At 35.4% G+C, this 16,726-nt stretch overlaps 1 protein-coding gene across 1 annotated transcript in view; it reads left to right on the top strand.

Annotated features, from left to right (window-relative positions):
• Positions 1-3,100: 3,100 nt before the first annotated feature.
• LOC106931292 (general transcription factor IIF subunit 2-like) overlaps positions 3,101-16,726 on the top strand; it is a 49,850-nt gene continuing 36,224 nt past the window's right edge. The window contains exons 1-4 of the mRNA XM_015009349.2: positions 3,101-3,192; positions 3,345-3,418; positions 3,577-3,595; positions 4,929-5,073. Coding sequence (XP_014864835.1) covers positions 3,127-3,192; positions 3,345-3,418; positions 3,577-3,595; positions 4,929-5,073 — 304 coding nt within the window. The 5' untranslated portion in view covers positions 3,101-3,126. The remainder of the gene's footprint in view (positions 3,193-3,344; positions 3,419-3,576; positions 3,596-4,928; positions 5,074-16,726) is intronic.

Here is a 16,726-nt window from a genome sequence, read left to right as displayed (position 1 = left end):
GAAAAGCATTTCTGTATCAACCTGTGGAGTGACTTTGTGGAGCAGTATTGCTGAAGAATTGAAGCAATGTACAAATATACCATAAATATATTCAATAAACCTTTTTTATTTTCTAAATAATTATCTGGAAGATGAAGCATTTACAGAAAAAGTAAAATAATAAGGGATATCCTCTTATGATTTAGCTATATATGTATATATATTTATATATTTATATGTAACAGGGTTTTATTTTGATGATAAAGATGTGAAGTTTGTCAAAATTTGTTTATTTATTCTTTTAATCTATTTTATTTATGTCACCTTCACTACAGCATATGCAGAACCAGGTTTGTTGCAAACATCATCAGTCTGCAGACACTAAGCTTTCAGAATCGTTCCAAAGAATGGCTCAGTCAAAGTCCAGACTGACCAATTGAGAATGGTAGATTTAAAAATTTTGTTTGGCTGAGTTTTAGCTGTTTTAGAAAAAATAATCTGTAATGTTTTTCTTGCTTATAGTCAGAAATGTGTGCGTATAAAAGGAATCTTTCATTTTAATTTTGCTGCCTTTTAATAAAGGTCCAATCCCAGCCTGTGTTTGCAAATTAACCTGTGGCTGGAAACTTTATGTACAAAACAACAGTTTATCTGTTTTTATCACGCAACACTGTTTAATGTGCCGTCTTTGATTAAATAAATTTGAATTGATTTGAATTTAATGTAATATTCTGGAGGTGAAAAGACTTAAAGCTGTATTCTTTTAATTTATTCTAATTTCATTTTACTTCCCTGTGTCCCCCGAGTACTTTATCTTGGTCTACCAAAACATTCCAATAATAAGAAAAAAATTTAAAATTTAAAGCACTATGGTTGCTTTTACAAGACAATCCTTTATGTTTTGTGACACTATTGTGAGATTCATTCACCTGACTTTTTGATTGACATGGTGTAGTATTTTAATTCTTTTGCCACGACTTTAAAGCAGTGACAATAAGCTCATTTACATTGCCAACAGACGTTTTTCTCTTCAGACAGCTTGAAGTCGGTGATTTAAATGTTAGCGATTAAAGAAGCTTGTGGGCATAAGAGAGCCACCCACAACCTGGACAAACGATGAAATCAGTGCGGTGCTCGACCCTGGTCTTCAGCAGATTTGCAATCATCAACGACTTCTTCTGGCTTTTAAGAACAAACCTGAGAGCCAACAGGTGTTCTGACTATCTGTGCTACCTCATCAGATTTTCCTACCATAGCACGGATAGATGGCCATCTGTCGGTGCTACCTGTCTAAACTGCTACCGTCATCGCAGGCTGTGTTAATGTTAAATATTATCATTGGATAACATCCTTTGAGTGACGAGACCGAAGCTTAGGAGTTATGCTTAGCATAGGAACAATTTATATACACGACAAAACCACAGAAATACACTTCCTTCATCAGAATATCAGTTTAAAATGAAAAGCTATTGCAGTTGTTTGCACTAATCCTTTTATGAGAATATTTTACCTTTTAAAAATATTCTAAATACAGAGGAAAGAATGTTTCCCCTGGTTTTTAGATTAAAAAAAACTTGTTTCCCCTGGGTTTTTAAAAAAATAAAAACCAGGGGAAATAGGTTTTTAATCAAATTAAATTAAACACAGACATCTACAAATACACAGATCACCACAAGCTCTTTTGTTGCGCATTAATACGTTGTATGGCAGTCTGTTGTCAAATGCAGCTATAATAACCCACTGACAATGTTAAACTTTGAAGATAAACATTGGGGGCAACGTGATTTTCACATGATTTATAAAAGAATAAAAACAGAGTTTTCCTCCACTTTTCAATTTTCTTTAATGTGTTTTGGAAAAAAAAATTCAACTTAAAATAGCAGTAAAGCTGAACTGATAATGTGCAGTGGTTGCATAAAACAACATAGTGATCGAATTGTGTATTAACATGCAAGACAACAGATCAGTATGGCTGCACCCTAAGAACTTTCTGTCAGCTGTGATCCTGAATTATGCCACATCGTCATGGCAGCACAGTGTTTCCCATACATGGAGGGGAAAAAGCAGTCTCTCAGTCCATTGAACAATGCAGAATATAAGCAAGCGAAGAGCATTTTTATTATACTTTTATACCATCATAAGCAACAAATAGTGTTAAAATGTACATTTTCTGTGTGTAACTAATATCACATATTTTCTACATTATACTAAAACAATAACTATAGTTAATTCTCTTTCATCCTCAATCTTCAGTGTTAGACAGTTCAGGACGCCCCCTTGTGGATTTAAAAAATCCCTTCACTTCTTTCAGAGCCTGAGATTTTTTATTGCTGGTGTTTTTCAGAGAAGAAAACATTTCTTCTCTGTAACAGAAGCATGTTTCCTGATTGCTGGTTCAATACAAACACAAGTTTTAGACAAAATGGGAAGATTTATTCATTAAAAGCTCCTGATCTATCAATTTTCCGCAGGTAAATCTGTAAATGTAACCATCAAAAGCCAAATAACAGACTCATATGGTATTTTAAAACTCAAAATGCACATTTTACTTTACAATGACCCAGAAGAAGAGCTGTTGAATATAGTCATTTCTGACTATGAGCTGATCTCATTCATCTTTCTGTTGGATAATAAATAAATAAATAAATAAATAAATAAATAAATAAATAAATAAATAAATAAATAAATAAATAAATTTGAAGAGCGGCTTTGGAGCCGAAAGAGCCGGATCTCTAAAAAGAGCCAGAATTCCCACGCTGTCGTGAGACCCTCCCATTTCCCCAAAATTTCTGCCAAAAAAATCAGAAATTTTGAGATTAATATCAGAAATTTTCAAGACAAAAAAAGTGGAAATTTCTGAGTTTCCACATTGAAAAGTTGAAAATAATTTCTACATATGAAAAAACAATATAATCGAATTGTATTAAACACTTCCGTTTTCTTTAAATAAATAATGATTTGTATATGTTTACTTCCCAAATTCTTCTTTCAGTATATCTATTATACTAAACTTTTCTATATTTTTTCAAACTCTCTCCATCTTCTCTCTTCTAATAAAACATGTATTGTTTTATTTTGAAAGTCAGGAAGTTTGATGCTTCTTCAACAGGTGGAGGCGCTATTTCCAGTTTGCGGTCAGAAACAACAATGTCCGACAAAAAGGAGGTGAATTTATCTGGACTCCGACAGAATAAGGGCGTGTGGCTCGTTAAGGTTTGTTCAAAGACTGAAGCACACAGATTCAACAAAAATGTCTCCGTGTTTTGCTCACAAGTTTAAATGTTTAATGATCATTTTAGCGTTTTAGCTGAGAAATAAACGCTAGCAAAAACCATTAACTAGCGTGTATTTTCACCTTTCGTCAGGTTCCCAAATATTTATCGCAGCAATGGGAGAAAGTCACAGAAAAGGGAGAAGTTGGAAAGATATCAATAGAAAAGTATGTATCAACAAGTTCTTTATCTGTTAAACCTGCAGATTACCAATCATGATATCTGATGTTTGGCTTTTATGTGCTACAGATTAATGATGCAGGTAATTAAGTTAATGTTAGTTGCTCCACAAATCAGTGATGCTTTGTTTTTTGTTGTTTTACAGAAAACAAGGAAAAACAGAGGTGAGACATTTTTCATGATCAAGCCACGGGTTTGTTCTCCTGTCATATTTAAGTCATAAACTTAAAACATGTTTGGTGACATGAATGTAGCTCCGCGTTTTCTTTGCTCAGTAAGTCACGGATTCTCCATTGCGCTTAGGTCTGGACTTTGAGCCTTTACATATTATTTAATCGTAACTTTGCCAATATAGTTGTTTTTCTGCTTGTAGTTCTCAAAGTTGCCACCTTCTCATCAACTCTAACCAGTTTCCTGTCTCTAATGAAGTATGGCGTCTCCACTTTGTGATGCTGCCACCACCAGTCATCATTGCGGGGATGTTGTGTTCTGGAATATGGGGAGAGTTACTTTTCTAATGTCAAAAAGTTCACTTTTAGTTTCTATTTACCGTTTAATGGTGACCTGTTATGTTTCTTTGAACAGGATAGGCTTTACAAAACATGTTCATCACATTGTTTTGCACAAACAATGTGATGTTTGATAATGAAATTTCAGAATGGTCAGTTCTGCCTTCTCTGAGTTTCTCTCAGAATAATTTTATATTTTAGGGCCTCTGTAATTTAAATCCAAATAAGCTGCTTTTGGCCACGCCCCCATTTCCATTTCCATGTGAAAATGGCTGCAAACACATTCAAAATCTTTGAAAAGAAGAAGGGGAGCCTAATGCACAACTAACAAGAGTGCAGCAAGTAGCTTCTGAATATTAAGTCGACAACAAAACAACTTTGTTTTCCAGCAGCCATTGTACATTGCATACATCAGGAAAACCAGCTGACCAAATGTTCTGGAATTGGAGCTTGGGTTGCTAGGTAACAGGCAGAACTCTACTGTTACTTAAAAATCCAGAAGTTTTCAAAATGATTCGGATTCCAGACACCAAAACACATAAATTTATTGCCAAAAAATGGGTGGGTGGTTTCTTTCTAAGCGCTTGTGCTCTTTCTAGAAGTAGCAGAGACCCCAATGCAAGCACAAAAACGTCCAAAAAGTGTATTTTGAATTATAGGTCCCCTTTTAAGTGACTTCTAAGGACAAAAAATACCGGTTGAAGTTTGTGGTTGTTTTGCAACTTAATGTAAAGTTCACAGGGTGTGAATACTTTTGCATGGCTCAGCATGAAGAGCTCTATTATTTCGGTTTCCTGTAGTTGATATCCTCTTACCGCTTTGTTGCGCTCCTTCTCTGTTTGCTCTTACATGACTCAACTTCCTCTCAGGAATCAATAAAAGTTCACTGCATCATTTCTGACCCGATTAAGCACAAGACAGACGATAATATGACTTGTTGTTTTGTATCGACTGAGCCGTTTGTTGTCGTTTTTTCTTTCTTTCTCAGGTGTGTTTCACTCTAAATGAGGAGCTGGCTGCCATGACGGCTGCAGGAGAGAAGGAGGAGTCCCTGCAGGCCCCGAGGGAATATCCTTTCACCATGCACACAGTGGGTGCACAGACCATGGCCGTCTTCAGCCAGGCTGACGCAGGTCAGTCCCATACAAACCCTCTGACTTTAGTGGGAGTAATCCTGTTTGCAGCACCTGATTTCCTGCTGTTGGGTGGAAACCGAAGTAGATGTCAGCATTTGTTTGATGAAATGGCCCACAGCACAGTGAGATAAGCCGAGACATTTCACAATGTTTTCACATTCAGACACATTTTTCTTGGTTAGGAGCTTTCTCCTTGGATTGCACTGTAAAATTCATGAGAATACTGAGACCAGCTCCGTATTTGTGGAGGACATTTTGCTGCCAGGCATAATGTGTCATTCGTCCTTTCAGAGCCAGAAGGATTTGCATCAGATCAAGAGCTTAAAAATAGCTGCGACTGTATTGTTGGGGTGCCTGTTACTGTGTGACCAAAGAATTACCAGGGATTATTAGGGTTTTGCTGTGAATGCTTTGAGTACAGGAATTTGATTTATAATTGGGTGATTAATTGATTATATCAATTAATTGATATTGAGTCAATATTTTGTCAAATTTGGGATTTTTTTCACCAATACACAGACCTGTCGCAATAAGAAATAAATCAATGAATCGCACGATAAATTAAAACAAGCTCAATAATTTCCATTTGCATAATTTATTGTTTTTCTTTTTCTACTAGAAATTGGATGACAAAAGTCTTCAGTTTGGTGCTTTGGTTTCAACTAGCACTTTTTTCATGACAATTTTGTTTACAGAGACTTCGTAAATAGTTTTATTTGTTGTTTGTGTTGTTTTGTTTATTTTATATATATATATTTAATATATTTTTCATTTTATATTTTGATAATATTTTCTCTTATTAAAACAACTTTTTTCTAATTTTAAGATGATTTTTCTGGTAAAATGGTGTCTTTTTTCTGCTAACATTATTACTAAGTTCTCATAGCATAGCCCTAATACTTCATTGTAGAACACTTGTTGAAAATCTTAACTGCCATTTGTAATTTCAAAATTTAGAAAATAAAGCGGAAAAAAAATTATTAAAATTAGAAATCGGATCTGGTATCAAAAAATCTGAGATTTTGTTTTCAAGCCACATTGCCCAGCCAAGATTTATAATATGTAAAATTAAATTAAACATTAAACTATTTCTCTAATTCAGTCATCATTGCAATAAATAAATAAATAGCAGGGGTTTGGATTCGAGAGCGGCCCTCCACCTGCCAGGGTGCCAGCACTCTGCGAGACATGAGTGATTTCCTCTGATGTGGAAAAAGACTCTGCATAATTGGCTGAGCTTGGCTTTCAAACAAAAAGCATATTTTGGGTGTTTCCCAAGGCGGGACCGAATTAGTTTAAAGCACGCTCTTCTGCAGACCAGAAGTCAGTCCAGAGGGGAGCGTGTGAAAATGGAGCAGTGAACAGATTTCTGGTAGTTTAGCAAGCAGAGAAGACGAGATTAAGAGGAGAGACGGCAACAGACCAACAAACTGTGCATTATTTTGTGTCATTTGTTTTGTTATTAAATTATAGTTTTGTTTCAGTTTTGTTAGCTACTCAATTAATTGGCTACATAGGATATTGTATTTGAATTAATGTATTTGTTTCTATTCCATTACTCCATGAATCCCTAAATCTGTTTCCAAATGACTATTTATGTATTTATGTGTAAAATAATCAAGCTTAAATTACTGTAAATATAATTTTAAAGATTAATGGGATGAAGAAATTCCCCAGAGTTCTTTAGAGAGGCTTAAAAAGGGGACCATATACAAAGATAAATTATATTTTGCACGTTTTTGTATGTCCATTTTGGTCTCATCTGCTTCCAAAAACAGCCCAAGTGCTTAAAAAACCCACCCAGCCATTTTCTGGCAATAAGTTACTACTTTTTTTTAATACAAACTGTTTTAAAAATCTCCTGACAGTTAAGTCACATTCCATGGGCATTGCGCTCCCTTTACCCCCCCACCCCCCGTTACCTAGCAACCCCAGTCAGCCAAGCCCAGCCCGTTACCTAGCAACCCCAACCAGCCAAGCCCAGCCCGTTACCAAGCAACCCAAGCGGAATTCTAGCACGGTTTGTCAGTTGGTTCTGAAAGGAGCTCAAAATAGGCAGAGTAAAATCTCATTATCTGAGAAAAACATGTAGTTGGCATGTTTTGTAAAGCATAGAGGAAGTGTTATAGGACAACTCTAATATCTAGAATATGGATTGATTATAATAAAACGTCTATGTTGTATTTTTAAGTATCATATTTTGGTTTGTTTTCTTTTAACCTTTACTGACACCATGAGCTTAACTAGTTTTCTAGTTGTGTTTTACAGAGGAATAGTCCCAAAGTGTGATCTTTCAAAAACAACTTGGTATTGCACAGATGGAAACTCTGACATCAGAATCAAATTTTAATCCAACGTTTTGTGATGGATGGATCTATTTTTGACACAAAAATGGGGTAAAGATTGACATTACTGATGCCAAAAGGTGACATAGCAGTAATTTTTCCCACTCAGATGTTGGTTAAAGAAGCAGTTTAAAATGTAGTAAAAAGTTCTGTTGGATTTTAATTTCAGAATTCTGAGCCTGAAGTGTATTTCATTTTTTCCCCGCTCATCCAGGTTTATTCTATCACCACCCTCATACGCTGTAGATGCTTCCACACTTTCAAGTGCTTAATACCTCCTATGCGATAATGAATTTTTCTCTTTTTTGTTTCTTTGCGCTTTTATTAGACACACATTCAGGAAATTTGCTGGAGTTGACACGGTGCAATAACACGGCTTTATTCTGAAGTAACTGTACGTGAAGCGGTGGGTGGGTGAAAGTGTCTCAGGCAGTCGCTGGGTTATAATCTTGAGGATGTAAACGTGGAAATACATCAAACAGGAGGTTTAAAAACCTTTTAGTTTTTCCTGAAAGGTGTAACTGCTGCAGATGGAGGGCTTGAACGGTGAAAGTGTGATGCTGGAAGCTAGAAGTGGGATAAAGTCCTGTGAGATGCGGTGGTGTGTAATCTGTTATTTACCTGACCGCCGCTCGGCTCCGCCCCCACTCGCCTACAGGAAGGAGCACCGGTCTCCCACACACTGCTGCTCTCTGACACACACACACACACACACACACACACACACACACACACGCACACACACACACACATTTCACACAAGACATGTCAGCACCTGGACATTAATAGGGAGTTTGATTTGCACTTGTGCTTTCCATGAATTATTTCATAAAAAAAGATACATTTGACTCCAAACGCTATATAAAAAGACATACTTTTTTCCAATTTTTGAGATTAAATGGGAAAATAGTTCTGAAGTGTGTCTAATTTAAGAAAAATAGTGATTTATTTATTAATTTGTATCTGATAGATAGTAATTTGTTTTAATATCGACTTTTGTTGATTGCCTGCATCATATGAAAAACAAAATATGTATTGCAAAAAATTTTATGCGAGTTTGGAAAAATCTTTATCTTCTATCTCTTCCTTTCTGTACTTGTCTGTAAGTTTGGAAACGTTGCCTCCAGTGGCTTTAATCTCTTTAATCCCAAACCAATTTACATTCTGCGCATTTCGTCCGCCCCTGTTGTGAAAGTTTCAAATGAGCCGACAGCAACAAGAGGTTGCTAACGGAGACGGTCGGTGATTGATACGTACGCGCGTTAGCGCCTGACTTGGCTTTTGTGCTCCGAGGCCGCTAGCAGAATATTCCTCCATTATTTCCTCTACTGTGGTTCTGCATTGTTCCAGATAAGCACCAGGTATTGATTAAGAGGTTGCTAAGGAACAGGCTTCGCTACCACAAAAGAGGAGAACAGTAAGGAGGACTTAACGTTGTTACAGTGTGATTTTCCTCTCTGCTGCCTGGGAGGATTTTCATTGAAACTTTAAAATATTTGAGTGCAGTGAAGTGGAAAACAGAGTTCGATGTCCGTTTTCATTGTGAAGTTAATTTCCTTAGAGATGTCTCACAACTTTGCATAACTTCTTCAACTTATTTCAGAATTATATATATAGGCTATATACAGCTCTGGAAACAATTAAGAGAGCAAATAAAATGTTCAGTTTCTCTGATTTTACTCTTTACTGGTATGTGTTTGAGTAAAATGAACCTTGTACTGTTATTATATGAACTACTGAAAACATGTCTCCGAAGTTCTGAGCCAAAATTTAGTATTTATTAGCAGAAAATGAGAAATGGTCAAATTAACAAAAAAGATGCAGTGCTTTCAGACCTCAAATAATGGAAAAAACATCAATGCTAATGCTTTAAATCAATGTTTGGTTGGGGAATAAAAAAATAAAAATCATGGGAGTTAGGGCTGTTGTAAACGAATATTTTAGTAATCGAGTAATCTATCGATTATTCTTACGATTAATCGAGTAATCGGATAAAAAAAATTATAAAATGAAATATTGGTAAATCTGCCATAATACCGGTGTTACTATCAGATATCAATATCAGTCCAATTTTTCATATTTGAGCATCCCTAACAGTTGCTTTTTTGTAGTTTAGAAAACTAACCTGTAACAATAATAGCTCACTTTCTAAGTTAACCAGAAGAAAAGTTATAGAAAAATCTGAAATTATATTGAATTTAATAACAAAGAGGCAGGCTCACAAATATGCTTATAAAAAATGTCTACAATCCAGCTTTTAGTTTATGTATTCATCTTCAGTGAGTTTAATAGATTAATTAAACTCACCTTGCCACCTAACCTGTCACGCTTTGGGTTTGAAAATACGGGAAATGCCGCCTGGAGTGGGAGGAGAGGGCGAATGAACGAACATGGGGTGGAGGGGAGGAAATAGACCAGCGGACTGACGAACCGTTAGACCGGGGGACGAACACGGGGGGAAGCAATACGGGATATTTACGACACCTTCACTGGTCACACTCAGAAACTCATCTACCAGCCATGTACGATGCACTCCGCCACCCGTTTCTTCAGACCGGGATATGAAATTTATTGTGCGGTTCGTCGGTAAAGCTACATTTACACGGTAAGCATCAGCTACTCAGCCGCCCGCCCTGTTCAGGCTATCCGCTCACCTCAGCGCTCTTCCCGCCGTTCGCTTTCAACCAGCAGCCCCGGAGGAGAAATGCTGCCGTACTCCAGGCATTCCCCAGTCATTTTAAGGATGCTTATTGGTTCCCCAAAAACGATAAAAAGTCGGGCATTATCATCAATCCATAAAATCCCCACGGGCCAATCTTGAAGATTGGACTTTATGCCGCTGAGACTTAGCTTTTGTCAACAACTCAGAGGCGGAAGTGAGAGCTCCGCGCAACGCAAATTAAGTCCCGGCCGGAACACGGTGCGCTAACTAATAAAACATCAATTAACGAAGCTTCGAGGCAGGTAAATTTTCCTCGAGGAATTTTAGTAATCGAGGTACTCGAATCATTCGAGGAATCGTTTCAGCCCTAATGGGAGTAACATTTCCATGTTTACAAATGTTAGCTTATCAGTCAAATCATAAACATGCTACAAATAAAAAACTTTTCTTAGAAATTCAGACAAAATGAATAGACTTCAATATCTGTGTATTAAATCAACTTTTCATGCTACAGTTCCCAAAGCAGCTGAATTTCTTATCTTTAAGTAAGAAATTTAAAGTTTTCTTATATTAAGCTTAGATCTTTCTAAGCGATGAAAAGTGTTAATTACTCTTGTACTTGCTTGTTTCTGATTGGGTTGCTGCCGTTTTTATTCTTCCTACCTTAAAATAATTTATGGATTATTGAGAATGCCTGAATATAAGTCACACCCACTAACTGTGAAAAGAAAATACATTATATAAATAGACTGCACAATGGGCGTCCATGTTGTTTGTACTTTTAGGTTTTACTTTGGGTTTTTTTAATGTTTTAATGACTTAACTTATTTTTTTCTTCACTTTTATCATTATATGTTAAATGAAAAAAAAAAGAGGCAAAGTGTTTTGTGTTAAAATGTCTTGTATTGTATCTACACCCTAAATTCAGTTGGTTGACTTTTACTTATTTCTTGACCGGATCTTTTTCTACAAGCTAAAAGTGACTAAAGCTAACTAAAAATGAATAGATGGTCTGTTAAACTAACTGTTAAATCTGACATTTTATTTGTATTACTCCAAATAAAATGTTGTTTTAAAAACACGAAAAACAAGCAGTCAGTAGGACAGAAAAGAAGCATGTGCTTACATAACCAAAAACAAAATAATCTATCGCAACTTCCAGTTTGGAAAGGAGGTAGAAGTGAAGACTTATTTAATCCTACCTTTTTACTTGTAATTTATAATGTTCAATAAACTTTGAAAATACAAAATCTCATCAAAATGTTTGCCTAAGAGAGCAGAAATTCCTCTGGATTTCACAGACATAAGGAAACTTTGTTTTCCTTTTTAATTATTTAGGGTAATTTGTAGCAAATTATTTAAATGTGTGTCACATTGTGCATGTTGGGTTTTGTGTGGGTCAGAACGTTTTTGCCACAGATCTGTTCTGTCCATTTTAGAGTAACAGAGTTGGCAACAATAACACTGAAGTTTACTTTTGATTCTCTCTAAAATTTGTTGGAGGTATAAGGCTCTGCTTTTCTAACTTCCTGTTGCAACTAGCTGTGCTGCACTGCCAATAATGTTGTGTATGTCATTCTTTTTATTTAGTTTGATTAATTTTGGTTTAGATTACATCCACAAAGCAGTCAGTTTTGGTGAAGTAAAACATTTGCACAGAGTGTTGGCCTTTTGTAAAACTCTGTTTTGGTCGATGAACATTTCTGTAAGTTAAAATCTAATTTCTGTAAAAGGTTTTTCTAAATATTTGTGCAGCCAGATAAATGGCCTTTCACATGCTGATTCATTACTGGATACATCTAAAACACTCACAGTGAGGCCGTTTTGAATCTGCCATTAGTCACGACTCTGGAAGCAGCACCGACTGCTGCATCCCCATCACTCTGGGACTCAGAATATATGGAATATCATCTATTGATCACATGTCTATCAACACGTATATTATTGATTTATTCTCCATCCCTGTCAGAAGATATTTAAACTGTTGGAACCTTGCATCTTGTGGTTGGGGTTTGCTTGTTTCGGTGGGTGAATTTAAAGCCCGGTCCATGTTTTGTGCTGTTGGCATGTTTCAGGCTCAGTTCTGTCTCTGCTGCTCCACAGGGAGGCTCCTCTTCCTGCTCAAACCTCTTGGGCATCTCGCTGTCAGAGCTGGTGAGAGCTGACTGAGCTCTCCTGCTGCAGTTCGTTGCTCTTACGACACCAGTGGAAACTAATGAAATCATTTTTGTGGTAATTCAGAGATTTTCTCTTTCTGTGCTTAAATTCATGCTTCATTTATTTGTTTCATGTTCAAACCAGCAGCTCCACTGTTGGAATGAAAGACAAACTACAGAGTGAAATTACAGCTTTATCTACTGTCCATGCATACAGGGTTTTAATGACTAATGCATACTTTTAATTTAAATTAGGCACATTTTGCATGTTTTTATATTTCCATTTGTGTTTTTACTGCTTCTAAAAACAGTCAACGCTTATAAAAACCAACAAAGCAGGGGTTTTTTAACCAATAAATTAATATTTTTTTGGTGTCTAGAAAATGAGCCATTTCAAAAACCTCATAAATGTTGCAGTTGATATGCACTGGTTGTGGCTCAGTTAATACTTTTAATCAAGATAATTTGCAGGGTCTGATATTAATCACAATTAATTGCATTTTAATGAAAAACTATATATCTTCAAAATAAGTAACATTTTCAATTCAAAAATCCTTTTTGCTGCTAAATTACAAATGAGTTTGATAATAAATATATTGACTGATTTTAATCTATTCTTTAGGTAATCCAAGTTAAAAAAATTAAGCCCATAGAAAAGCAGCTTTTTTGTTTGTAAATGCTGCTTGTGCGTCAGATATACAGGCGTACCAGAAACGCGTGAATACAAAGGTTCCGGCTGCGTGTCAAAATGCGATTAAATAAGTTAAATTTTATAACAAATTAAAATCTATGTAATTAATTGACATTTTGACTTGGCTGTTTAGCAGCTAACTAATCGACCCAAAACTAACTGGTAACCCAGATCATGATGCTGCCCCCACCATGTTTCACTACAGGTATTCTGTACTTTTAGTAAGATTTTGTAGCCTAAAAATCAGTGTTGTTCCATCAGACACATTTTCCTACAAGCATTTTGGAGATTTTCTATAGTTTTCTGTATTTATTAGTTCTAATAAAAAAAACAAGAAAATTACTCCAAAATGAACTTACAAAGCTTTTAATTTCTAGATTTGAAAGTCTAGAATTGTAGACAAATACACATAAAAATATTTGATGTGCATTTGCTTGATGATTTTGATGATTATATTTGAGAAAATTTAATGTTTATTGCTTGTTTTTTATGATGTAAAGCACTTTGAACTACATTCCTGTTGAAATGTGCTTTACAAATAACCTTGACTTGAGTTTAGATTAAATTAATAAAAATCCTCCAAAAACAAAATAAAACTTAACAGTCAGAAGCTGTTTACAATAAAGAGCTTTACCCTTTTGGAAAAGGTAAAGCTCTTTATTGGAGAAGCATCCAAAATTGACGTAACATACTCAGAAAAAATACGAGGATTTTTAACATTTTCTTCTTGAGTGAACTATTTAGATTGAAGCCAAGAGCAACTGTGTTACTATAGAGCTGAAATGTGTGAAAATGCTGCCTAAAAGCTTTTCAGTGCGACGCATCCTGTTGAAATGTTTATAGCTGGAAGTGAGAAAGTGGAGCATGTAACCTTCCCCCAGAGCGTCCGCGTGAAGGAAGCATATGGAGGCTCACTGAGCGTAAACCCACAACCTTCAGAAAACAAAAACAGACATTTTACAAGTCCAGATCTGAAGGAAGAAAAAAAATAACATGAATGTGAAAACTTTCCCAGATAGAAATACCTCACATTTGTCTTGTTTGTGTATTTAATCAACAAACTGATCTGCTCAATGCTTGTTTGTGATCACATAAAATAAAAAAGAACATTTAGCTGGAGAAAAAGTAATCTCCTGCTCTGCTTCCTGAAATAAAGCTTTATCCAACTTCTGCCACGCTCCCACACAGCAGACACGTGCAGCCTGGGCAGAGATGGGGGAAATGTGTGGCTTCGTTGCCAGTGGTAACGAAATGAGACCTTGTCAGAGGCTAAGGAGGCTTTTAGCGACAAAGGGTGTTACAAAAACATCTGACAGGTGTTATCTTTTCTGTGAAGTTGCAAAAGAGTTGGTTGAGTTTTGATTCTTTCCCTTATTTGAAGTTTTAATCTTCTGAGTGTGATTTGTGGAAAGAAAGTGACATCCTCGGTTTTCTGATGTATTTTTAATAATAAACTTTATTGGAAGGAGGTTTAGTTTGTAACATATATGAAACATCCAGATTGACATGTTAATATAAAACAGAGCATTATCTTGGATAAAGGGGGGCTTTTCGTTTTTTTATTTGCAAAAAATAAATGAAATTATGCATCATTTTCCTTTCATTTCACAATGTATTCGCCACATATTGTTGGTCTTTTACTTAAAATCCCATAATTTTATTAATTTCGTTACTAAAACTTCTATTAGTAATGAAAAATTTATCGTTTTTTTAACTAGTTGAGTTCTTTACATGCACTATGATAATAACTGCACTATGTTATGATAATAACAGGAGGATCTAAAGTTTGTTTTGATGTTTTTGAGAACATAATAGATTGACAAGACAATTTGGTCTCGCTATTGAAGACAAAATTGTTTTTGGAAAATTTGCATTTTGGATTTAATAAAAGCAATAATATTGTTTATTATTGCTTTAAAAACAAAAATATTGTTTTTTTTTAAAGCAATATTAAAAAGCTATACTATTGCTTTTTTTAAAAATATTGCTTTAAAAACAAAAGCAAGGTTATTGCTTTAAAAACATGAGTAACGTTATTTACTTATAACATTAACAAATTTTTTTGGCAATAAGTTCATGTTCTTTGTTGTCTGGAAAACGAACCGTTTGTAAATCCTCCTTACTGTCGAACCACATTCCACAGACACTGCGCCGTTACCTAGCAACCCCAGCAGAGCCCAGCCCTGTTGCCTAGCAACCCAAATGGAACTCCAGCACATTTGAATCAAGTCAAGTCAAATCAAATTTTATTTGTATAGCACATTTCAGCAGCAAGGCATTTCAAAGTGATTTACATCATTAAACACAATAACACAATATAACATTGAATAAACAGCAGGTCTTATTTTTGTGTGCGCTGTATGATGATATGAAGTGTTTTGTTGTTGTTGACTTACCATTCATTTTTTTTGTTGACTTACCATTCAGACACCACTTGCTACATTTATGTTGGATGTGCAGGAAGCTCCACTTCTACTTTTCAGAGATGCATGGTTGTATAATTGTCAACTTCCTTGATGTCTCTGTTTTCCTCCTGCTCAATCAGACAGTAGCAGGTTGGTTCCTGGTCTCTCGGTGTGCTGTTCCAAACTTAGTGAGTTCTGGTGTCGGTCTTCAACTATTTTTACCTCTTGTATGATTCAAAGCATAAATGATGGTTTTCAAATGGCAATGTCTCTGCAAAGCCTGTAATTTCAGCTCTGACTATAGAGGGAGAGAGAGCAACACACACATTTAAACGTATGCCTACACACACACACACACACACTAGTCTGCTGCAGCCTTTACATTTCTGTTTTCTCTGGGTGAACATCCAGCAGAAAGGTGTAGGACAGGTTGATTTGTTTTCACGCCCTCGTTGTTCTGCCTCTGCACTTCTAGCTGCTATTTTCAAACCTCCTTCTTTGTCTTTTGTTCTCCTCTTGTCTGTATTTTTATTCTTTTTTTTTTTATCCATTAAGGTTGGGCGATAAATCAATTTTTGGCTTTTGAAGGTTTAATTTTTGGAAAATTGGGATTTTTTTTGCCAATGCACTCCTTGTGATTCCATAGTTCAGAGTGAGGTCGGCACATCCAAGGCAGCCATCTTGTTTGACAAGCAAGTTTTACAGATTCTATTTATTTAGAGTTTGAGGTTGGGTTAATTCTATGATGAAATATTAGGACCAGGCTAAGAGTTTTTATTTCTTTTTAATGAGAAAAAAGTCAGAATATTACAAGAATAAAGTATGAAGTGTTAATTTTATGAAAACTCAACATGAAAAATAAAAAAATTAAACTGAGGAATGTTGAGCTTCTTATGAAGTTATACTTTTGTATCAGTTTTATAGATAAAGAAATACTTGAACTTTTAACACATCAGCATCAAATTATCATCAGTAGCAGGACTTTTAAAATATTATACAAATATATTTCAAAGAAAAAAACTACACCAAATCTTGATAACTCTAGAAATCTTTTTTTTAATAAATTTATTTTTTAAGTAATTTTAATGACTTTTTTCTCCTATTTTAAGATTTTCCAGTAAAATTGCGACTTAATTATGCCTCACAGAGCAGCTCTCCCCTGCTCAGCTCCTACAGACTAGCCAGCAGCAATTAGCAAACACCTGGTGGAACTACTGAGCTCATTAAATTACCAGTGAAAAATTAATAAAAAAAAAAAAAGTTGTTAAAGGGTTAATAGAGGAGCGATGTTGTAATGACTTCCTGAAGATGGAGTTTCAGAAAACGCAGGCGCTTCTTAAAGAGGCAGACACCCAATTTTAAGGCGTTAAATAACAATTTAAAATTTCGTT

This window comes from Poecilia mexicana, unplaced genomic scaffold (assembly GCF_051168715.1).
Source record: "Poecilia mexicana isolate PSO_F unplaced genomic scaffold, ASM5116871v1 scaffold_2, whole genome shotgun sequence".
NCBI lineage: Eukaryota > Metazoa > Chordata > Actinopteri > Cyprinodontiformes > Poeciliidae > Poecilia > Poecilia mexicana.
The sequence above is the reverse complement of the archived record's forward strand: the minus strand, read 5'-3'. Positions and strand labels throughout refer to the sequence as shown.